General features: G+C 33.7%; 2 protein-coding genes across 4 annotated transcripts; both read right to left on the bottom strand.

The window, feature by feature from the left end:
* Window positions 1-10,043: 10,043 nt before the first annotated feature.
* On the bottom strand, window positions 10,044-14,292 carry LOC105779234 (uridine kinase-like protein 5). Its single transcript, XM_012603006.2, has 14 exons — window positions 14,193-14,292; window positions 14,018-14,109; window positions 13,867-13,936; window positions 13,668-13,783; window positions 13,482-13,578; window positions 13,181-13,260; window positions 12,785-12,979; window positions 12,609-12,692; window positions 12,467-12,527; window positions 12,253-12,313; window positions 11,292-11,385; window positions 11,123-11,195; window positions 10,967-11,049; window positions 10,044-10,890 (listed from the first exon to the last, which is right to left on the bottom strand). The coding sequence occupies exons 1-14, from the start codon at window positions 14,290-14,292 to the stop codon at window positions 10,747-10,749; spliced, it is 1,350 nt and encodes a 449-aa protein (XP_012458460.1). The 3' UTR covers window positions 10,044-10,746.
* A 771-nt stretch (window positions 14,293-15,063) lies between these two features.
* Window positions 15,064-18,808, bottom strand: LOC105780033 (probable methyltransferase PMT9). 3 transcript variants are annotated; one of them, XM_012604113.2, is made up of 8 exons: window positions 18,337-18,808; window positions 17,965-18,129; window positions 17,689-17,871; window positions 16,962-17,556; window positions 16,645-16,757; window positions 16,298-16,518; window positions 15,858-16,175; window positions 15,064-15,429 (listed from the first exon to the last, which is right to left on the bottom strand). In XM_012604113.2, exons 1-7 carry the CDS (start codon window positions 18,586-18,588, stop codon window positions 15,860-15,862), a joined length of 1,845 nt encoding a protein of 614 aa, XP_012459567.1. In that variant the 5' UTR covers window positions 18,589-18,808; the 3' UTR covers window positions 15,064-15,429; window positions 15,858-15,859. The 3 variants fall into 3 exon arrangements, with proteins under 3 accessions (XP_012459567.1, XP_012459568.1, XP_012459566.1); XM_012604114.2 differs by having other exon boundaries at window positions 15,864-16,175; XM_012604112.2 differs by having other exon boundaries at window positions 15,838-16,175; window positions 18,337-18,807.
* Window positions 18,809-25,410: the final 6,602 nt, after the last annotated feature.

Here is a 25,410-nt window from a genome sequence, read left to right as displayed (position 1 = left end):
TAATTTTTTTTCAATTTAGTCTTTTGTAAATATACTATGACCCTCCCAAAAATATAAGTATCCCCCTCAAAGTTTAAGATTTTTGTAATTTCCCCATTTGTGTATATACTATAGCCCTTTTAAAAATATAAGTAGGCTCCTCCAATATTTTTATAGTATTAAAAATAATATTGAAAAGTTATTCTTGATTAAAATAAAGAGAAAATCTTATCGAAGAAGTTAAATTACTCATGATGGCTTTTGAATGATATTTTTGTTAAATAATAATTATTTAATATTTTGCTTAAAATAATATTTTATAAGTAATATAATAATATATATAAAAAGAAAGGAAAAGATGAACAGACTTTTATCATCTTTCTTCTTCATATTGGTGCCTAAAAGAAAAGAAAAAAATTTCTATAAATTTTCCTCCAAATTTTAAGTATAATGTATGTTTTTTTCAATTTTTCATAGATTTTGAATCTTTAAAACTTTTTTACATATAGTTTTATTTTATCAGCTGTATTAAAAGTTGCCATCAAAGAATATTGATGGAAACTTATAAAATTAGGTGAAATGTGTGTTTTTGAATGGAAAATGATCAGTAGGCACTTTCTAACTTGTTAGAAGTGTAAAAACGAAACAAAAATAGCTAGATAATTTTATAGTAAGTTTCAGCCAAAATGAAGGGAATGAAGAAAACCTTAATCATTTTGTTTAAAGTTATGTCAAATGATAGCTTGTAAAACTGTGAATATTCTAATGAAAACGAAATAAAAATAGTTAACCGAATCGAAAGTTTTTTAAATTTCGAATCAGTATACTTAAATTGTCAACTTGATAAATAATGTATATTCAAACTTAAGTTACACCATTGGTAGGACCCATGTAATCTTACTATGCATAGGGTGGGTATAAGGTATAGAATATATTTATGCATAACTTTTAATGAAAAATATTTGTATGGTAAAGATTCGCACATCTTCCAAGAATATAAAATTAGTGACAATTGTTGTATATAATAATATGGACTTTTTTTATATAAAAATAACCTAAAAAATCAATTAATTACTTAAATGATCTATTTTTTTGATAAAATATGAAAATAACTCAAAATCTACCGTAAAAGTTGATGAAGCCAAAGTGTTTGGCACCACCAACATGTCACGTTAGCAATCTGTATTAAAAAATTAATTTTTTAGTGAAATTATTTAGAATGGCGCCACCAAATACTAGGAAAATAATATGATTTTTGAAAATATGGGGATTTAAATAATTTTACCTTTTCCCGGTGAAGCCAAATAAATTGGTGCCACAAAATATCAAGGCAGTAGCCTGTTTGCCTATTGAAACAAGTAAATTTTTTATTTTTTTTCATTCATGATAATTTTTCTGATTCTTTGTCCTTTTTCATTTTTTTTTGTTTTTCTTTTTAAAATTTTTATTTATTTACTTTTTAAGTTTTTTTATTTGTCCTTTATTTATTTTATTTATTTGTTTATTATTGGTTTTATAAAATTTGAAATTTATATTTTAAATATTTTATAATATTATTTTTAAAATTATAATTTTTTAAATTTAAATATTATTTTAAATTTTAAATATATATTTTAATAATATAAAACATTTAAAATACTATTTTTAAAGATATGACATTTCAAATTTATTATTTGTTTTATAATATTTTAAATGTATATTTTAAAATTTTAAATATATATATAATTTTTAAATTATGATTTTAAAATTATTTTTAAAGATATTCAAACTTTTTAAATTCTATTTAAAATTTTAAAAATAATATTTTATTAAAAAGTGAAAATTGAATTGATTGGAAAAAAGGATTTATTTGTTAAAAAATTATGTCTTTTTTAAAAAATATATTAAGAAAGTAAAATTTATATTAAAAAATAAAAAAATATATATTATAACAGGTCACATCAAGTCAGTGACATCAACGATGTGACCAATCATTAGCCTAATTGTTATCCTTTAAAAGAAGAAGTTGAACATCTTATTTAAAAAGGTGGGGTTTGGTCTCCCCTTTTAAATATTTGTAAAAGGAAGGAAGAAAAGAGGAAAAAAAAAAGTTATTTATAGTTTTTATTTTGTATTTTTATATTTTACAGTTATTGTAATATAATAATTAATTATATTTAATTTATGTATTTTTTAAAATTATGCAGATATCAAAATATCTTACGGAGTAAATACATATCACAATTCATCGATGATCAATAAAATAGTAAAATTAATTATAAATTAAATAAAAAATCGTTTTAGTTTCTTGTTTTCTCTTGCTAAGCGTTCTTGTGCTTAACATGTTTTGATTGCATGAAACTGATTTCTATTTAGTTGTTATTATCCCTTTTAACTCTTTTTGCATGAAATTGATCTCTACGTGTTAGTTATATATATTTTAATTTATGACACATTTATAAATTTATATATTAATTTTTTAATATGACGACATTTTGCTTAATTTTGCATTATTCTTGTGCTTAGTTCTATTTACGAGGTACAAAAAGTTATATTTGTCTTTAACGAATGAGTATATATTTTTATAAAAGTTCTTGTATGTAAGATAAATTTTCGAGTTTGAATATGCCTAGTTTATATTATATGTAAAACTCTATGTATTATTATAGATATCAATTCAATGAAAATAAGTTTTTTTTTTATATTTACCCATACCACCTATGTTTTTTAGGACATTATTGTTTTTTTATGTACTTTTTGTAGTTATATAGTTGCCTTTAGTTTTAACGCTTAACTATGATTAGGACATAATAATCATATTTTATGATAAATCTTCATTCTATTATTAATATTTTATTACTTGTTTAATTTAACTTAAATAAAAAATACTTAGAATGACTATGTTGGTATAGTATAAGTAGAGGTGATCATGGGCCGGGCCCAGAAAAAATTTTTGGCCCACGTCCTAGGCCTGGGCCCGGCCCGAAATATGGATTTGAAATTTTGTCCATGCCCCGACCCGGGAAAAAATTCCTAAGCCCGAGCCCGGCCCGGCCTTTTTTTTTAGTAAACACCAAAATTGTATAAAAAACCTGCAAAATATAATCAACCAACCAGAATATCCATACATTAACCAATCAACATATTTAATTTTATAACAAAATATAAATTGTAAGCTAAATTAAATTTTCAACAATTAGAAAGGAAGTATCCTAAAAAGCAACCGAAGAAACATCATCCTCATCGTTAGAGGTGATCATGGGCCGGGCCGGGTTCGGGTCGGGCCCAAAAAAATTCAACCCGCTTCTTAGGCCCGGGCCCGGCCCGGCCCTTTTTTTATGATAGAAAAAATGATTTACCATTTTAATAGCCTATATTTTTATAATTTTTAAAAGATTAAATTAACTTTTTTTATCATTTAAGGGGTAAAGTGTAATTTTTCCATTACTATTTTAAAATTTTATAAATTATAAAGAGTTAAAAAAAGAATTTTTATTTTTGTTTTAGAGTAGAACCCTTGCCCATGAAATATCATATCAACAAATTTAACAATACTAATAATTAAAATTAAATTTTAAAATTTGAAATATAAAAATTAAAAATTTTAAAATAAAAATAAAAAAGGGAGGAGGGATGGGCTTAGGGATTTTTACGGGCTTAGGGAAATGGGAAATGGGAAATGGGGAGGAGAAATGAGAAATTTATTTTAAAAAAATATTTATTTATTTATTATATTCGGGCAGGGCCGAGCCGGGCCCGGGCCAAAATTTTTTTACCTATGGCCAGACCCGTTTTCTAAACGGGCCTCGTTTTTTGCCCAAACCCATATTTCGGGCCTATATTTTTACCCGAACCCTCTCATATTTCGAGCGGGCGGTCGGTCGGGCCGGGCCGGGCCGCCTGGCCCATGATCACCTCTACTCATCGTCCTCATCGTCCTTTTTGCAACCAATTTATTATATATTCGGGCCGGGTCAGGTCGGGCCCAGGCTAAAAAAGTTTTGCTCGAGGCCCAGCCCATTTTCTAAACAGGCATCGTTTTTTGCCCAAAACCATATTTCAGACCTATATTTTTACCCGAACCCTTCCATATTTCTGGCAGGCCGTCGGGCCGGGTCGGGTCGGGCCGCCCAACATGATCACCTCTAAGTATAAGTGTGATGTTTTTGTTTTCTAAACCTTTCAATTTTACTCTTCAATATATAATTTTATGTTTAAATTATATAGATAATTGAGTTATCATATTTTTATAAAAAATTTACCATACAGGATGGGTATCGGGTTTTGAGGTCGCGGTTTCATTTTTCAAAGTACGATCCGGACGAACGGGTCATACCATACTTAAAGTTGGTGGGATTTGGGGACATCGTATTGATCCAAAAGTTTGACCTAAAGGCGAACTTAATATCCGCCTTGGTTGAGCGGTGGTGTACGGAGACTCACACCTTCATTATGCCGTGCGGGAACACTATCACATTGGAAAACGTCACTATGCAACTTGGGTTACGAGTTGATGGTGCTGTGGTCACAGGTCGAAGAAAAGTGTTGGAACCTCCAGTACTATGCCACAGATTACTTAGACGGTCCCCTAGTGATGGGGAACAAAATTTCACATGCTTGATATTGGCATGGTTGAAAGCAAATTTTAAGGAGTTATTGAGCACTGCCACTAAGCACGAGGTGATGTGTACTACTCAAGCCTATATTATGCAGCTGATCGGAGGTACTTATGCCGAACAACACGTCTAATAGGGTCTACTTAAAGTACTTGCCTCTATTGGAGGATTTCTTTCGTGCCAGTAGTTACAGCTGGGGATCGACAGTGTTGGCCATATTGTACGATGAGCTTTGCCGAGCAACAAAACATGGGGTTAATAACATGACTGGTTGTTTGGATTTGCTACAGTCCTAGGCTTTATACAGACTGCCGTTTCTAGCGACTGTTAGGCACCAACCATATTCGTGGCCACTTGTAAATAGGTAAAAACAAAATTATACTTAATATTTAACGACTCATAAGTGTGGATAATATTTTCCCAAGTTTAACTGCTAACGTGTTTGTTTTAGTTTCAGATAGGCCACGTCTTCGGGAATTAGTGCGAGCCAAACATTAATCATTTATCGCCAAATGATAGAGGCGTTAGTCAGAGAGAAAGTAATATATATTAATATGGTTTAAGTAATGTTGATTTAACTTAACCACTTGCAGTATATGATGTGACTTGACTCATTATGTTATATTATGCAGTTCTTGTAGATGTCGTATTCTGTACCGAACATTATAACCGTTATTCCTTAGTGGATTCACGCCGAAGCCCATGTGTGGTGCATTAACACGTTGATGCTCAACTTATCAACCGTTGAGTGGTACAACGGCGATCGAGTTATGCGACAATTTGAGTGTAGACAATTTGTGCCGGTCGAGCCACAACAATTTGCTGATGTCCACGGTAAGACCATGAGGGGGAAACATACAACAGATTAGAGCGTGAAACATCAATGTTATGTAGCACTGTGAAATGCCCAATTTGATAGGCGGCCTGAGATGCACTCCTGCATGTTTGACTTCTGTCCCTCAACTGAATACATGCAGTGGTACATGACACGATAGTGCGTTTATTTATATGGTGGACAACTTATGATAGTACTGAATCATGGCTACAAATGTGGAAATCAACCTATGGGGGAGCTAGAGGATCAATATATGACGGAGCCTGACTTGGAGGACCAACCTTTGAACATATCGGACCAATGGGTTGGCGCTTTTTATGATGAGTCGCAGAGCAGTTCATATCACCCGAACATAGGCGGTTCGAGTTTATTTCACCCAGACCGACCACCGATATCATTTGATATGTTTGGTAATAACATGTACTCCACCCCACCTCAAGCCATGTACGATCCAGCTGTCGATCCTCCTGATGTGTACAGTACACCCCAACGTCTACCCCGTCAATGAAGGACCATAAACCGTTATACCCCGAATGACGATACCACTCTTGGTTCTTTCCAATTTTGAGTTACGTAAATTTTAAGTGTTATGTAATATTTGTTGTATTGGTTTTTAATTCCACAACTTATGTATTAGTCTTTTTTTTGTATAATTTATAATATCTTTTAAAGTATTAAAAGTTGCAACTGTTAATTTTAAATAAAAGCTTAACACTAAACAATACAAACTTTATTTTCAAAAGACCATAAAATGTAAAAATTAGGTACAATATTAATTTCTTTCATACCGTGAAGATTGACCAATATAGATGTTTTCATGGGGACACTTGTTCTGATTGTGGCCAACTGTTCTACATATGGTGCAACACTTTGGATCGACCTGTCCTCTGATATCCATGTCGTTTCGAATCCTCATTGTTGTCAGTCGACCTTTGACTCTCCTACATAGTGACCGATCTGGCAACATCTCGAACGTAGGCGGTTGCACTTCCCATTTTGATACATCCCTTAACACGGGGAACTCGTTATCCTAAATACGCAACATAAGTTCAAATGTGTACACATCATCGATATATTGTTCAACATTCAAACTGTAAGTAGTACACACTGCAACCACGTACGCATACGGGTTCCATAGTGTTTGGAACATCCCACACTCACACCGCCTGTTTTGGAGATCAACTCCGTAGGACCGTGACGGGATCCCCGACCGACGATCTATGTACTCTGTCACTCAAAAAGTTTTCAAGATTCGAGAATATAGTTCTACATTCATCGACCTAGCCCTTTAAGCGTTCTCTTTTATGGCATCCCTGATTTTTCTGACGTGTACGTGTCTTGCCTCCAACAGTTTTGTTTGTTTCAACCCTATTTTTGGCATTAAGGTTGCTAGCCTGTAAAATGTGGCTAAAAAACCGCTGAAATTGGCAAGTGACGCATACGCCTCAAGATAAAGTTAACGGGCTCAACGAGGTTAGTTGTCATATAACCGTATCGGTACCCCTCGTCAAAATATTTAGCCCATTGCCACGGCTTAATGCTACCCAACCACTGTCTGTGAGAAGGTTAGGACCCCACCATATCAATCTCTAACCTTGCCAACTTATGTCTGGATCGGTGTGTTTCCAGCTCGTATCCTACGTATGTATTCCGATAAAACACGTTACCATCCCAATTAGGAAATGGACTCGAAATATTTACAAATAAGAATTTAAATACAATATTTTTACCCATGTTCACTATTTGTTTGCGCCAGTCTTTGTTCTTGTACTCATTGTGAAAGTTGACAGTGATGTAACGAATACAGTAGACAGACCTCCACGGAACCTCGGATCGTCGAATCGCACCAGCAAGTCCCTTCGATCTGTCGGAGATACTGCAAGTGTTGTCCTGCCTAACAACAAGCCTCCGCAAGTTCTGAATGAAATATGCCCACGATTCGAAGTTCTTTGACTACACGATGGCGAAAGTGATCGGTAGTACATTTTCGTTTCCATCTTGTGCAACCGTAATCAGAAGTATCTGCGTGTATTTTCCATAAAGCCATGTTCCATCAACTTGCACTAGCGGTTTGCAGTGGGAGAAGACCCTAACACATTGACCGAAAGTCTAAAAAATCGACGAAAACTTTTCCCCCTAGTTCTAATTGTCCATTCGGGCCTCTATAAGGCAACGTTTACAAGTCCGCGACAGTTTCTGGGACGTACTCCACCATCGCTGAAATTCAACCCTAAAGTTTATTGTATGACTCATCCCAGTCGCCGTTCAATTGTTGCATGGTCATTTGTTTCGCCCACCATGCTTTCTTGTACAACACTCTGTACTGGAATCAAGCTTGCATGTCTACAATTAATGTCGACACAAGAATGATTGGGTTATCTTTCACTAGTGGCATGATGCAGTTGCAAATACTTTTGGCATCTAATTTTCGGTGGTCTTGAGACATACGTGCGACAGTGTATGTATGACGCCCTTCTAATTTTTGTATTTGCCATTGTTGAGTCCTCTGTATAAATGCAGCTCGAACTTGCACCCATTGTCGGCTCTCCAACATTCCCCAACATATAATGTCGGTGTAGACTTGGCAACCTTGTAATCAATTGACAATTTCATGCTGTACTGTTTGATGGCAAACACACAGTCTGCCTTATTCTCGAATTGTTGCCCAACGAACAACTCCTTCAACTGTGAATTTGATGCAAATCTATGAGCATGTACTATATTGGCGCGCTCAAGGAACTCGGATGCATGCACTGCATCTGGATCTACGTTCAACATGTTGCCCCCAGGTTCATTTTATAAAATAATGCCACGACTCGGGTTACTGAATGAAGGGCCGTGAAAATCTTTAACCTCCTCCGGGCCTTCATCATTGATATCGCCTGGAACCTCATCAAAATCAGGGCACTAAAATCTTCAACGTCCTAATTAGAATCTTCACCATTATTGGTGATTTCTCCGAAATCTACCTCTGTGCTTATTATCACCTCTAGATGTATTTGTAGACGGGGACCGGGGGTAGGGTTGTTATACGAAATCCCACCATAATTTGGATTTTTGGGTATTTGCCATGTCCTTCCGCATTCTAACTGGTTTGTCCATCCGACATTAAGATTAAAGTCAAATTCGCGATGTTGACTTATTAGACTAACATTCTCAACAGACTCTAAGTCTGCTGACTCAACAAATAACTCAACTAGTTAGGGGTTCCCATTCCCAGTCGACCATTATATTTCCATCATAGTGCCTAATTCATCATCGTCTAATAGTTGCATTTCACAAAATTTGAACGAATTTGTAGATATTAGAAACTTGTAAAATAATTTGAATATTGCCATTCCACAACAGATAACTATTTTCACACTGATCTTCCTTTTCATTTTTGCCAGCTTCACATTTTTTTTGAATCGCAACCCTACTCTTTGCCGACCTTGAAATACACAACCAACATCACCTTCTACAATTTCACCATAAAAAAAGAACGTATACCAAAAACACCTCATTATTCATCTTCAATATAATTTTTGAACTCTCCTATTAAACACAACAATTTCACCATTCTATATATGCTAGAGAACCAAGAGGTGGCACCATAAAGAATGACTCCACCAAAATAAAATATTAAATATTAAATTTTTATATTAAAAACATAAAACAAAAATTACACTTATAATAAAGTGGTGGAACCATTCTAAATGGCTCCACCAAATAAAATATTAATTTTAAAATTTTAAATATAATTTTAAAAAATGTTTGAATATTTTAAAATAATTTAAAAAATATATTTAAAATTAAAAATATTTAAAATAAACATTTAAAATATTATAAAAATAATAAATTTAAAAGGTCATATCTTTAAAAAAATATTTGAAATGTTTTATAATATTAAAAAAATTATATTTAAAATTTAAAAATAATATTTAAATTTTTAAAAATATATTTAAAATTTTAAAAATAATATTATAAAACATTTCAAATACACATTTCAAATTTTATAAAATCAATAATAAACAAATAAATAAAATAAATAAAGAACAAATAAGAATATCTTAAAAAGTAAATGAATAAAAAACTTAAAAAGATAAACAAAATAAAAAAGGAAAAAAAGGACAAAGGATCAGAAAAAGTAACGTGAATGAAAAAAAAAAAATTACTTGTTTCAATAGGCAAATAGACACACAGGCTACAGCCTTGGAGTCTGGTAGCGTTAATTTATTTAGCTCCACTAGAAAAAGATAAAATTGTTTAAAACTCTCATACTTTCAAAACTCATAATATTTCTCTAATATTTATACAAGTGACGTCATTTTACATGACTTCACTAAAAATTAATTTTTTAATACAGATTGCTGACGTGACATGTTAGTGGCACCAAACATTTGGCTCTACTAACTTTTACGGTATATTTTGGGTTATTTTCATATTTTATCAAAAAATAAGTCATTTAAATAATTAATTATTTTTTTGGGTTATTTTTATAAAAAAAAAGCTAATAATATGAGTTACTTTCTTACAAGTTTAGAGAACGTTATCAAAAGTTCAGACCATGATCTGAAGATGGTAGTATAAAAAGGTCATAGAAATCAAAAGTAAAACAACAAAAAATGAAAACAAATTAAGACAACAATGAGAAGTACAAGAAAAACCGTATGAAATAAAGATTCTCAACTCAATGTAAGGATCTAAAATTAAGGTCTTATTTTGACCTCGACTCAGTCATCGGTTAATATAATGTTTGAATATGACGGTTAGGAAAAAAAATTTCCAAGGACACAAAACAACAAAAAAAGAAAGAAAAGAAAGAAATGTAAACACATCGTCTATAGTTACAAACATCTAAAGAACAGCCATAATCTAAAACAACAAATCAAATCTGTAGTGGGTGGCCCTGAACTCCTGGTCCCTCTTGCTTCATGTGCTCTAAAATCAACGGCCGAAATCCTTGAGAAATAGCTTTGAGGAAGCAAAAATTAGAGAAACAAGGAGAAAACCTCGAGAAAGGAATCAAGAACAATGGAGGGAAGGAAGAAAAATGAGCAAGAAAACTCAAAACCATAGAAAGGGAGGAAATACTAGGATTTGAAAAGTGTAATAAATTGAATTTTGACATATTGTTAATTCGTGTTGAGTAAAAAAAACACTCGCGATAGAATGTGTTGAAAGATGCAAGTTTGAATAATTGTACTTGCAAGGATTATTTGTTGTTTCACAAGAATTCTTGTACTCTGCAGGCAGAAGGAATATTTACAGAATTGAGACGATTTGAGCAAAAACTAGCTAAGGTGAGTCAATATCTTAAAGGTTTGTTTGGGTGTGTAGACTGGATCACCAAAATAATTAATCGGTGCCAAAATAGCGATCCCCGAACTCCCCCATGCCTGGAATCACCCCGTAATTCTTATCTAGCGATGAATCTATCTCGGATGTCACTATTTTTAGCTTTGGGAATTTCCTACACACTGCATGAATTCCTTCCGGTGCCTGCAGTTTAACGGTACTCATCTTATGACACGTGAATTTGGGAATAGCCTGAGAAACAGCAAGTGGCTGAACTTACTGATATAAGATTAAGAAAGATGATGCTGGTTTCTGGGACGCCTTTACTAAGAAGCAGAGATATAGCCTTGATTGCCGAATTTCCTAACCATGCATACATTTGAGAAAGGTCATCATAGATTTAGAACAACGATGATATAAGTTTATGTTGTCAAACCTGAAGCTAGAACAGGATCTAGTAACAACACATGGCGGCTTGAGATGTCTGCTGGTAGCTTCTCATAAATTAACTGCAGTAAATGTTATTAGTTAAATGAGAACTTGGGTGTGTGCCTGCATGCCTGTATGGAAGAAAGATTCTTTGAACATTGGTTTTTCCAACCTACCTGCCGCCCATTTTTTCCATCTCCATGGATGAGAATTTTACCAATTTTGATTCCCTTGCAGCATGCTCTTAGTGCATTCTCCATGCTTTCTCCACTGGTATCAACAAAGTCTCGTTTACCAGCAACTTTATTTTTATTTATATACACATATATAAAATTCTTCTTAATTAACAGTTTGGTTTGAACTTTGATTTGACTCTTGAATTTGGTTTGACTTCTCTATAAAACAAAGCGCATCTTTTATTTTCTAGAAGGTTCTATTATGAAACTTTATTTTACTGTTTTACCCACAAGCAAATAATAATACATTAACAACGCAGTTAAACTAATCATAAATAGTGATAATGAATACTCTGACATCTATTCTAGTACTTTGACACTCAAGATCATAGTCAATCCTATAAAAATAGTGCTTTGTAACAGAGGGAATCAGATTCCCCAAGAATGTTGTTATGAAAAAAAAAACAAAGATAAGAGCATCTTTTTTTTAAGAAGTCCAAATTGCAAATGAAAAAATCGGGTCATCTTTTTAAGAACTCCTTTGAGAAAGTTTCAAGTGGTATATCATTCTTTCGAATTTTCAAGTTTTTCTTATGATATTTCAACTAGTATTGCATTACCTGGTTGGTTTTCAATAAGAGTTTTAATATAGCCCAATTGTTTTGTATGGTATGAAGACTTAGATTTGTCTAATTGTTTTGTTCTACTATCATTTTATTATTCTTTTGAGGAAATTTGTTCTCCTGTATCAGGAGCACGCAATGGGGTCGCAATCTAGGTATAAAAAGGAAGGTTGCAAAACTTATGAGGTTGATAAAAATGATTATACGAACCAACTTAATTAAATGAGACTTGGTTGTTTAGTGAATCCATAAATGATTGAGACGACTAAGCATAGAGAGAACAATTATGGCCTGAAAAGAGAACAAAAGAAAATATGGATAATTGGTTATTCACCCACCTTCTAATAACGGAGACCCCACATAACCTTTTACAGAACACAACTCCAGAATACACAGAACCTGCAAGCAAGCAATGAGAGAGAAAAAGATAATTAACAAATCATCAAAGAATTTCTAAGTGTCAAACATATGGCATGAAACTAAAAGGAATAGCATGATGAGTGGCTATCTTGTGGGAAAGACGAACAAAAAATATAATTGCTTAAGAGTTACCTGTCGGAGTAATAATCTGTTTCTCGGTGAAAGGAAGGTGCCCGAGACCATGCTCCACAACCTGAAACATGGAATTTTATACCATTCTATATCATTCTCATTGCTTTTGACTTAAATTTCCTATTCATTTAAGCTTCATTACCAAGCGAATCAATCGATCTGAATAGAATACAAAGTCATGCTTTGTTGTTTTGACATCACGGACAAGGGTGTGCATTCCCCGAATCTGAACACCACGCCAAAACATCATTCAACCCACCAAAGAATTCAGACACAAGAGCAAGTTAATAAAATAATTACTACATAAATAAATGCTACCTGAAATGTTGAAAATATAACATTGATATTTGGATATATTTTGCATAGATCATGCTGGCCAAGCTTGGTAAGAATATGTTGTACTATTAAATCAATGGCGACATCATTATCTCCTCCTCTAGGGATGATTATGTCTGCAAACTTCTTCGATGGTAGTATGAATTCTTCGAAACTTGGTTTTACAAATCTCGAGTACTGCAAAATTGATACAAGGATTGGTAAGAAAAACCTAAACATTTATTGCATGCCCACCTTGTAATAATTTGTATTATGCATACATCTAACACTATCATGGAAAATAAAAACATGAACATGACACACATAAACATATATTACCAGGTTTGCGTGCCAATGTAGTAATTAATGAGATAAACAAGTACTAGAACTGGTACTAACTTGATCGAGAACATTCTGAATGTTCCTTCCTCTTTCCACTGTATCCCTTTGAATTCTTCTTGCAAGCCGCACATCGGAATCTGTTAGCCATTATCATTGATAAATGAATTCTATGCTATGTTTGATTTGAATGACATTCAAGCACCTATCTCTTTATCTACTTTTTAAATATTAGGGTATTTGATTGTGATAACATTTATTACATCACAATGCAACCAAAATCGTATTTAAAGCCCTTAATATCAGTGATTACTTAACGAGCAAAGCAAGTAAGCAAAAACAGCAGGAAAAACGCATAAACCTATATCAACAAAGATCTTCATGTTCATAAGATTGCGAACGTGGAAATCATGGAGAACGAGAATTCCTTCTAAAATGATAACATCCGCTGGATTAACCTACATTAACACAAAATCTAATTTGTCAGACATTTCTGATTTAATTTCAACAAAATCAATATTATTTGAAAAGAAATATTTAAATTTACCAGACGTGACGGTTCAATACTTTTATGACTCTTGAAATCATAGCTAGGAATGTTAACTGGATGTCCCCGTCTTAATTTCTCCATACATGAAAGCAAAAGCTCAGTATTAAAAGCAGCTGCAAAAGAAAATAATAATGTTTTAAAAAATATTTATTAGAAAAAGATTAATAATTGAAGAAGTTTGATTTGAACGCTTTACCAGGATGATCGAAATTGTATTCGTGAACGTTCACTAATTGATCATCGTTGAGTGAGCGATAAAACGAATCCTAAATTTTTGAAAAAAATATATAATAAAAAACCGGAAAAGAACATAATAATAAAAGAAGAATAGAGATTAAAAGATTTACTTGATTAACAAGAACAACACGTTGATCGTGAAGCTGTGAAATGATCTGGTTGCAAACTGTCGTTTTGCCAGATGCCGTTCCTCCTGCAACTCCTGGATCAAAAAAATTAAAAATAAATAAAAATAAATTAAAGAAACAAAATAGAATTTATGGAAAAATTGAAAAGAGATGGAACCGATTATGAATGGTTGCTTATTTTTTGGACAATCAAATCCCCCGTTAGAATCGACTGAAATATGATCATTGAATCCACTTCTCAATGCAGCAGGCTCCATTATCAATCGAAAAACGATGAAGTTGAATATTAAAGTATCTGAAAATTTGAAAAAAAAATTCGATTTTTTGAAGCTTGCATTTATTTTTTCCTTTTTTATGCTGCTTGTGTGAAGGAAGCGAGCGAATTACGCGGGAACTAGCTTACGTGGCGCTTTTGTTTTAGCTTGATTTCCACTTCCAACTGGGCTTCCTAATCGTTTTTTCTACTAAATAAAAATTATATAAAGATTTATCTAGTAGGGTGAAGTTAAGTTTAAGCATTATGCTAATATACTTCATACTTAAATCAATTTCGGTTCAAAATAAAAGTTTAAAATTTCATTTAAATTCGTTCATATTTATAAAAAAATTAACTTAAGTCTACTTCAAGTCCACCCATATTATTTTAATATTTAATAATTTTATACATTTTTATTTATTAAAATTTTTATATAATCATTTTAATATTATTTTAATATTTATATTAGAGTAGCATTATATATTTGATATTGGTTTATTTTTTTAATGTATTCTAAATTATATAATATATAAAAATAACATAATATAACTTAAAAACAAATTGAGCCAAACCAGACTCAAACTTTGAATGCTCAAATCCAAGTCTAGCCCATATTTTAAACAATCTAACTTTTTTATCTAAGCTTATTTTTCAAAACTAATATTTTACTTAAACTATCCCAAACTTTTAGACCTAGACAGATAACCCTGCCCATAAATAAGTATACTCGCAACCATATTAAATTTTAATAATAAAACCTGATGCAGCTCCATTTGAATTTGGAATAGAACATCTTAACTATTTCAGCTCGAATATGCTATTGGGTTACACCTTTAGGACAAGGTTCAGATATGTACTTAATGCACAAAGAAAATTGGGACTTTAAAACAGGTTTTTCAAGGGGGAATAAATTGTTTACAAATACATATGAAAACAAGAACATTAAACGAAAGTGATTTTCGGTACTTTCAACAAATACATCCCATTGAGTGCAAAACAAATGTCTAAGGCTGAGCTTCGCTCTTTCTTTTCTTCATGGATTGCGGCTGTTTGCAGCAACCAGCAGGCAGTATATCCGTCTATAGTTTGCACATTCAACGTGATGCCAATTACTCTTGAGATTTGGTCCTGTTATTATCTACAAAGAAAACAAAGTTTTAATCTCAAATGGATAACAAACCTAGTCATATATGTTACTTTCACTTGAATGCGAGTGTCATAACACACGTGCTCAATATGCATGGTTTTTTTGGGGGGGATCATATCCTGATATACCTATCTGAATGTCAAATCAAGGTATTTTTAAAAATAAAAAGAATCGGAGAAACATAGATGGCTACAACATTCAAGAGCACAAACAAAAACAAAATCTGCTCCAAAGAATAGATGAAGCCTAATTGCATTTGCTTATGATGTGTATCTTATAATTTAACAGCTTCACGTGGAAGAGAGAGTCAAGAAGACGAGTAGCATTCGAAACAATCAGCAAATGCAGAGATCTAAGCATGTAGACCAATCAAGGAATGATACTAAGTTAAGAAAAAACCTGACAGAGAAAGAGAGTACATTCACATTGTCATAAACCCATCAGTCCACAACTTCTTTCTCGCTATTAACACCAGTTCTTCACCACCAGAGAGAGCATCAGTTCTGGGTTCAACTTCAGATAACCAGCCATCCCACCGCAATGCAGTGATAAATTTCTGGATGTAATTTATCACTGAGTGTTTATCTCTTATAATGACAAACCCGTCAGGACGAAGTATCCTATCCATTTCAATCAGGAGGTCCTCCGAACTACAACCGCGCTCCTTAATCTCCGAAAACACCGCCCAGGCATGAAGAAGATCGTACGTACGTGGGTATGTAGAAAATGCTTCGCACCTACAAAACCAAAGGTGAAAGCAATTAAACCAAAAAAGAAGAAATGGCATATCTGATTATCAGAATGATATGACAAAAAAAAAAGGGTCAAGGATGTATATGTACAAAAAGTGAAGGCATACCAATCATGAACTGTTCCAATCAAGCCTCGGTCATAAATAATTTTCAATCTTGCAGACATTTTGACAGAAGCCACATTCATTACCCAGAGATCCTTATCTTTGAGTGCAGTAGCAAACCCTCCAAGGTTCGAGTTCATATCCATGACATTTCTGATCGAATTCTTCTGTATAACAGATTTCATCTGTTTCCAATACTCAATCACTCTAAAATGCCATATTTTCTGCATCATAAGAAATATCATAGACATCAAAACTTAAGGCTTTATATGGGAAACCAACCAATAAATCAAGATCAAGAAAGCATGGCAGAACTAAATCACTTGAGACTCGTGATCTCAGAAACTTACAGTATCTTCATGGAATTCCTCAGAGCTAACACCAATTTCTTCAAGGCGAGGTGGCGCTGCAGTAAGCCTCTGTGGCCAAGGAAGTAGTCCACTCCATCTTTCTTTGTGCATCCCTGTAGTATCAAGAAATGACCGAGTTAACACTTGCGAAGTAGTTCAGACCCTATTTCCAATTTTTAATAACAATAGACCAGTATCTTCAAGTTGATAGAGAAACATTCACAATGACATTACAAGTAATGAATTATGCAGTTTTACAACAAGGAAGCAATCACAACTTTCAATCCCATCAACATACACATGGTATTTCTACTTACTTGCAGAGTATGGGGTGATGCAAGCCTTCATAGACACATTCCAACTTGCATCTGGGTCATCACTGGAATTGCACAAAGGAGGCAGAGTCCCAGGATCTCTCTTCAAGTAACAGCTATTGCTCAGAGGCTTAGACCATATCACAGTTTGGCCTCTCTTTGCAACAACTTTCCAGCACATTCTTTTCAAGAGGCTGTACATAGCATTCCAGATCTTTCTATTTTCCGGATCTTGTTCATAGGCTTCAGGAGAAGAATATGCAAAGTACCCTCCAGGTCCCAGTAATCTATCGAGTTCCAGTAGGAGAATCCCATCTCTCTGAAGCCAGTCAATTCGGCATCGTGAACAATGAGCTAACTCAAATGATCTGCTTGGATAAGGAAGCCTTTTTGTTCCCAACACACCAAGTGTTGAAGGGATACCCCTTTCCAGTGCAAATTGTATTTGATTCTCATGCACATCATTAGGTGCAAGGGACATGGCTATGATATCATGGTGTAGGAGATAGGCTCCAAAACTTGCAACTCCACATCCCACATCAAGAACATTTCGGATATGTCCACCATTGTTCAGTTTATCACCAGGAAATTTTAGCATCTATATAAATATAACGACTCAACATCAAGCTCAACAAAAATAAACTTCTAAGAAAAACAAAAGAAAAAAAGTTGCAATTATTTGGCTCCTGCAAATAACAAAAGGATCATTAACACAATAAGTAAGATTTACCTGAGCAAGACCAACAATATACTTATCAGCACCATAATGAAAATGGGTTCCACCACCAGGGAACTTTATCTTTTCCCCATCAACAACCATCCAATGCTGATCTGATTTCTCTTGCGCAAGATGTGTATGGGGTATATTGGCTTTCCAGACTTCATCTCTACTTACAGGCCATCTTATAGGAATCTGAAATTCTAATAACAATTTCGTTGGTATCAAAACTAACTGAAACTATAAAGATTTTAACTATTAACTTAAGCAAAAAGGAACGTCACTGACCTTGTAACCTTTTGGCGGTGGAATTAAGCAATTGTAACGTCGCTCTGGTGGCGGACAATGACGCTCATAGTGCTCCATTACCGTCAAATTAGGCTTTAATTTCAACTGATATATAAGGTTCCTATCCAAGCAGGGTATCAACTCTGAATATTTCATGTCACATATCTGTAAAAACTCATAAAACACCATTACTTGGCTAAACTAAAAATAAAATCCAGAATAAACTTAACGACAGTTAAGAAGTCTCAAAAGTAAGAGATTTTAGAGAAGCACGAAAAAAAAAAAGCAAATGAAAAGAACAATTTTTAGTAAATATTTTGATGGAAAAAAAAAGGAAAAGAAAAATTGATCTAATAAAAATGAAATACTTACAGGGATGCTCTTAGGAACTTCAAGGTAGTATCCTTGCTCGTCAAGCAAATCAACCAAATCCCGGTTCCTTGAAAACCCACCAAAAACTGGGTCCGATCCATCCAGCCGAGAATCTGTGTCGTCGTATCTCCTCGACCCGGGGGCAACTGAAGATCCATAGTACAAACAAACCAACCCCAGAACCCCGATTAACCCGATTAAAAGATAAGTTAACAGCCTTGTAGTATGAATTTGCTCATTCTTTTGCTTCATTTTGGGATCAGAAAATCCCAAAGCCTAAAACCCTAAAAATAATTTCTCTGGTTCTTTTTTTGTGTCAAAATGAGAGTGAGAGAGGGCTTAACAAAAGCGCTCCCTAGATTTAGCTGAGCTGATTTTTCGCGGGATTGAATTTAAGAGAAAAATAATAGATAATACGTTGATTCTTTTTTCTTTTTTACTTGGGCTCAAATTCTAGTACCCGCTATTCTACAGATTTCATTCCTTAATTCCTCAATCCAATACAGCGAACTAAACATGCTCTTAATTTTATTAGATTTTTCCCAAAAAAATATTGTACGGTTAAATTTTACTGTTAAAAACTCACCAAGCTTGCATTTGTTTGGTGATTAGGAGCAGCACAAATATATACGAACCTAGCCTTGCAATGTATTAACTATGATTATGGCTAAATTACACCACAGGTCATCAAATTTTCAATATAATAATAAATTTAATTTTTAATTTTTATTTTAATTTAGTTATAATTTCAAAAAAATTACTCTCAACATTAAAAAATATCTCAATCTAATTCTAATTCTAAAATTTTCAAAAAGATATACTTAAAAATCCATACAAAAATTTACATTGCATTTTTATATAAAATAATAAGTTAATTTGATTTTTATTTATTCTTTTTCTAACATTATACAAACTACCTTTTTAACTCCTTTTCTTTTTTTCCAGAAAACGCTAGAACTCCCTACAGTTCTCTCGTTAGCGTTATTGTTGTTATCGTCGTTCAGTGTGCCACCACTGATGTTGGCACTGTCACCGGTTAGGAAGGCGTCGACCTTCTCTCCCTCTCCCTGAAGCTTGGAAATGGTATGGTGATGATGCTCATGAAGGATAATGAAAACAAGAATGATTTTCTTTTCTGCTTTTTCTTCATTTCAGAATATATTATTATTTATTTTTCTAGGATTGGTTTGTTGTTCATCTTCATGGACTTTTTCCACTTCATATTGCGATTTAAAGGTTATTTCTCGGTTTGGTATGTTTTAACTTTCTTGAACAGTGAATATCCATTTTCACTGCTCTATTTCCATCACTTTCTCTGTTTATTTAGCATTGAAATTGCTTCTTGTTTCAATTTAGAATATTACATTATTTTTTGGGTTTGGTTTGATGATCATTCTCCTGGGTTTTTTTTTCCAATTCAAATTGCAATTTTAAGTTTTTTTCTGTTTTCTTTTTTGGGTTTGGTTTGTTTTAACTCTCTTGAGCACTAAATACATCAATAGCAGTTTCTGCGTATGGTGTTCGTGTGCACTTAAGATTGCAATTTAAAGTTTTTTCTTTTATTTTATTAGGTTCAGTCTATTTTGTTGTCTTGAATAGTGAATACCGAACATTGGAAGAGGCTGTAGGAGGTTTTCGGGTAATTATATATATATTTTTTAAAATTAAGAATTATTTGTGATGACGGGTTAATTTTAAAATTATGGTTAAATCGACACAATATATGTAAAAGTTGAATATTAAAATTATTATTGTACTAATTTTTAAGTTGTCACCTCACCATCTCGTTAAACAATTAATGTCACTTAATAAAAAGAATAAAAATAAATAAATTCAATTAGTTGAGTAATTAAAAAGAAACGAGCTCATAGTTGAGTTATTTATGGTGTAGTTTACCCAAATATTATTGATATTATCTTTTAAAGAAAAATATTTACCTTGTGTACTTTTTTAATATTAGTTTAACATTATTTTTAAGAAATACTTTTGAGATAAAAATATTATTAAATAAGATATTTTAAGCTATTAAAAAGTTTTTTGGACGAAAAATATTTTATAAAAATATTTTATAGTTAAAAATAAAAATAAAAATAAAAATTTTAATTTTTAGTCAAAAGTACTTTTTGACTTAAAAAATGCTTTCTTAAAAGAAATACTAAATTTTGGGATTTAACCCAAATTGTTGACGAGTGGAATACGTGTTAACTGACACCATTATTGGTTGCCAAAACAATCTCTATTCCATGCAACTTTGATCGGCTGAACGGGGGAGAGTTAGTGCTAAACATTTTGGTAGTACTGACAAAAGAAAAGAAAGAATAAATAGAGGAGAGAGAGCAAAGAAGTTAGAGAAACTTTGGCTAACAATTGGCCAAGCTAGTAACGTAAAAAAGGGAGGCTAAATCGTGACCCTCAAGTGATTAATCCCTTAGATTACCATTCCAATTTGAGTGAGGAAGGTGTGCCTAGCTCATTCAATATTTTACTATCAAAAGGGAGAAGAGAAATTGAGAGAAAGTCATACATATTCTGTCGCTATGAGATCCTACCTTTTTTTTTCTTGAAAATCTAATTCTTAATTTGATGAAGTTTAGCATTAAACTCATGTTTAATGCTGTCATTGAAGGAAAGAGTATCAATTAAAGAATTTGGAGTTGGGAGACGTTAAAAGACGTTAGTTAAGTGTAAATTGTGCAAGTATTACCAAAAAAATAGAGTTATATATTAAAAAGAAATTATAACCAATTGCAAGAGTGTAAACTTATAGTGTTGTTATGGTGCTTGCCATTACCGACCTGTTACTCGGATACTTGATTGAGACCGACCCGATCCGATAGCAATGGCCTCCATAGTTCGCTTACATGGGTTCGCACATGTTGGGTTCACATCGTCATCATGGGTTCGCATCACTATGCAAGTGAACTCATACTAAGGAAACATGTGTTAATCTTAAAATAGGGTACGTGTTGGTATGCATTGGGCCTACCTAGGACGTCACATTAGGAACCGTATCATATAAATAGGAAAATTAGCCTCCCTTAGAGACAGACACACAAAAATACTCAACAATTTGGTGCGGTGAGCATGGACAGACTTTGACCATCAAAAAATCAGAAAACCAAGATGACTCACCCTAATGAGAATTTCTCCATGAACTTCTCATCGAACTAAGCAAGAGATTCTGACACCGACAATCAACCCCGAGAAATGGATCTTTTCGCTGGCTGGTTTGTTGATCGGCCAGAAAACTTAGGTAACTCAGGCCAAGGAGATGTTTCTAATCCCTTTAATATTAATGCCCCTTTTTGGTCAAGGGCCATCTTTTCCCATTGATCAGGGAGTATTGTCGCAACAATTATTTGGTTTACAGGAACAAATAAGGTTTATGAAAGAACAAATGACTCAATAGAGTACCAGGTTTGAACAGTAGCAATTGTTTCACTAGGAGCTGCTAAGATAGAGGAAATAAAAAGAAATGTGCAGTTCGACCATTTTGATCTTCAAGACAATGTCACCCCTCACCAAGAAGAGGTTGTAGAAGCACATGCAAAGCCATGGCAGAATAAGATGGATGCTTTGCGTAGAGATGTTCAAGCATTGCACCCTGGTATACAAGACATGGACTGGTTGTTTTGTTCTAACAACCCTTTGTCACCATATGTTGCTGCTGTGAACCTACCATCTGAGTCCAAAGTGCCAAAAGAGATGTTTGAAGGTAGAAGGGATCCTAGAGCATATCTCATGCAATATAATGATTATATAAATGTGTTAAAGGCCTCAGACGCGGTGAAGTACAAGGTTTTCTTGACGACTCTTAAAGGAAGTGCGAAAGATTGGTATTTATCTTTACCATAGGGTTCCATTTAGAACTTCTCACAATTGAGTTAGATGTTTCTTGGTAGATTCTGTGCTCATAGGACAATAACAAGTACTCTAATGGGCTTAATGTTAGTAAAGTAGAAAGATGGAGAATCTTTGCAAGATTATGTGAAACGATTTCATACAACCACATTGAACACGAATAATTTGAAAGACCAATGGGATATTGATACCTTCATTATGGGGTTTCAAAATAAGCACATGCAGTACTCATTTACTAATAATAGACCACAGAGTTTGGTAGACTTATATAAAAGGGCGCATAAGTTTACTGAGGCGGAGGAAATCAAGAAAGCAGCTCGCAATACCTTTTAAAGGGATGATAAGCAATTTAGAAGTCGCCAGAATACACACGGCTAGTAGGGTCCTTCTTCTTAGAGTCTACGGGTCCAAGGTGGGGGATAATAGACGAACTATTCGCAGAATAAATCATCGAGGGCATTCTAGAGGCCTCAGGGCGAGCACATGATAATGTATGTTTCCCATAGAAAATTTGAAGCTTACACTCCTTTAAATGTTTCACGTACCTACATATTTAATTAGGTCAGGAATTTGGAAATTTTGTCGAGTCCACCACTTATGTAACCCAATCAGTTAAGTCCAACTCAAGGGATAGATATAACTTTCACAACGAAAGGGGATGCAAGATAGAATATTGTTTCTCTTTGAAGGATGCTATAGAAGAGGCTGTTAGAAACAGTGAACTAAAATATTTTGTAGCACAAGAGGCTTCACCTTCAGGGAAGAGTTTGCGAGGTGCAGATAAAGGTAAACAGAAGGTCGGAGGCACGATACATGTAATAATTGGTACAAATGAAGAGTAGGCGACATCGAACACAAAAAGGAAGGCTCATATCAAGAGCGCGATGTCAATTAGTTCGTCGAAGAGGTTACATCAGCAAGAGAGATGGAAGGTAGAATTTAATGAGGAATATGAGGATTCAGTGTGTAATTAGGAAAGAAACAACCTCATGGTCGTGGCAACAGCCATTGTTGGATTCAAGATTAAAAAGATTATGGTTGATGGTGGAAGTGTTGAAGAGGTTTTAACTTGGGACATGTAACAGAAGATGGGTTTGAAGGAACATGCTTTGAACAAGGTGAACCTTTTATATAGATTTGCTAATCATCTAGTTGAAGTAAAATGATATATTACTCTGCCTGTCACCCTTGGGGATGGCGAGTACACTACTACAAAATACGTTTAATTCTTTGTGGTAGGCTATCCTATGGCTTATAATGCCAGTTTTTGGTGTCTTATTATGAGAATGGTCAGAATGATTATTGCCACATTTTATATGAAAATTAAGTTTCCTACCAAAACGGGGGTAGGATTCATGAAATCTGACTAGCAATTAGCCAAGCAATGTCATATGTTGTTAGTTAAACAAACTAGCGAGCATGTGACGTAGGTCAAAGTTCACAGTAGGTAGACACAGGGTCATTGTTCGTCTTCCCCTTCTCCCTATATAGTTTCGAAGCTTTGAAATGTAAAGAGAAAGAATGATTTCTCTTTCATTCCACCAAACTTTTATCTTTTCTTTAATTTAATAAATTTTCATTTTATAATTTTAATTACTAAAGTTTTATAATATAAACATGCATACTTAATTCATTTACCATCCATAATAGTTTCTAAGGGTATATTTACTTCTTTAATCCTTATTCTATTTCTAATTAATGAAAACATATAGTAATTGAACTTTTACCACTTTTATTATTTAGTCCCTAGACCCTAATTAAACACTAATTTGATAAAATTATATGATCGAAATTCGATTCACTTCTAATATAACTTCGTAAATATTTAATAATAATATTTACTAAATAATAATATTTACGAGTTTAGTTTACAGAAATGGGGTTCCAAAACCACACTTTTGACACCACTAACTTTCGGGTCGTTACATCACTGCTGGTTTTAGACTACGAAATTAGAAAAGGAAATCTACCTTTGTATACTTATTCAACTTCGATGTATTTCTCCTTTACCAAGTGCATATTATTTCTTGTGTTATCCAGCATCGCAATAGTCCCCTTGTGAGCTGTCAATGTCATAAAACCTTTTTGGTATGTACCACTAGCAAGAGACAATATGTACGCTCTCCTAAACACGCCAACCAAAGCTACTTTGTAATACCCCTAACCCGTATCCATCGTCAGATCAGGGTTATAGAGCATTACTGAAATTTAAAGAACAAATACAGTTAATTCATAATATTTACTATTCATATCCGAAATCATACATAATCAATCATATTGTCCCTCAAATGGACCCTCGAGGCCCAAATTATGCATTAGAAACAAGTCGAGATTAAACTGAGAACTCAGAGAATTTTTCGCAAAATTTCAAAATTTTCCTTATGTGCAGGGGACACACGCCCGTGTGGCCAGGCAGTGACACCCGTGTCTCAGGCCATGTGGGTATTCGATGTGAGGCATACGGCTGTGTTCCAGCTTGTGTCCAAATTAGGTTGCATACTGATTTAGGTCACACGACCAAGCCACACGCCCGTGTGCTAGGCCGTGTGAACAATTTTAATTTCAATAATTAGGTGCAGGGGATACACGGCCAAGACACACGTCCGTGTGCTAGGCCGTGTGTCGCACACGGCTGAGACACACTCCCGTGTCTCTACCCGTGTGAAACTACCTAAGCATTCTGTTTCTCAATTTTTAAGATGCAGGGGACACACGGCCAAACCATACAGTGTCACACATGGCTGAGACATACGCTTGCGCCTCTGCCCATATGGACAAAATAAGGCCATTTCCAAGCCTTATTTCTCACCCAAACTTGTCTTCCACCTATATCAACATTTTAACACATTCATCAACCAATTCAAGACTTTTAAACCAAGCCAAAACCAAGTCTTAATCTTGACATTTTACACATACAACCAATGTACACTTAGGCTCCTCAATAGCCAATTTATTATTATGCCATTCTAAAACTTATACTTACCTAGATACCAAATGCATATATGTATAATCATATTCATACTTCAAACATGATAATACCATATATATATATCAAAACATGACCATTACAAGTCATTTCAATGGCTATTTACAACCAAAACATGTGTATGCCAACATTTGACCAATTTAACCTATACATGCCATTATATCCTAATTAAAGTTTGTTATTTATACCAAAAATAGCTGAAGGATAGTGTGATCTTGCTCCGACCC

Source organism: Gossypium raimondii, chromosome 4, assembly GCF_025698545.1.
Source record: "Gossypium raimondii isolate GPD5lz chromosome 4, ASM2569854v1, whole genome shotgun sequence".
Classification (NCBI taxonomy): Eukaryota; Viridiplantae; Streptophyta; class Magnoliopsida; order Malvales; family Malvaceae; genus Gossypium; species Gossypium raimondii.
This window is presented reverse-complemented; position numbering and strand designations above follow the sequence as displayed.

Excerpts from the sequence above, each read along its gene's own strand:
- LOC105779234 (XM_012603006.2), bottom strand. The coding sequence starts at position 14,292 with ATGGAGCCTGCTGCATTGAGAAGTGGATTCAATGATCATATTTCAGTC. Across the intron at positions 13,579-13,667 it reads GTATTGAACCGTCACGTCTG|GTTAATCCAGCGGATGTTAT; the intron begins GTAAATTTAAAT and ends GTGTTAATGTAG. Across the intron at positions 11,196-11,291 it reads ATGGAAAAAATGGGCGGCAG|TTAATTTATGAGAAGCTACC; the intron begins GTAGGTTGGAAA and ends CATTTACTGCAG.
- LOC105780033 (XM_012604113.2), bottom strand. The coding sequence starts at position 18,588 with ATGAAGCAAAAGAATGAGCAAATTCATACTACAAGGCTGTTAACTTAT. Across the intron at positions 17,872-17,964 it reads CACCGCCAAAAGGTTACAAG|ATTCCTATAAGATGGCCTGT; the intron begins GTCAGTGACGTT and ends TTAGAATTTCAG. Across the intron at positions 17,557-17,688 it reads ATATTGTTGGTCTTGCTCAG|ATGCTAAAATTTCCTGGTGA; the intron begins GTAAATCTTACT and ends ATATTTATATAG.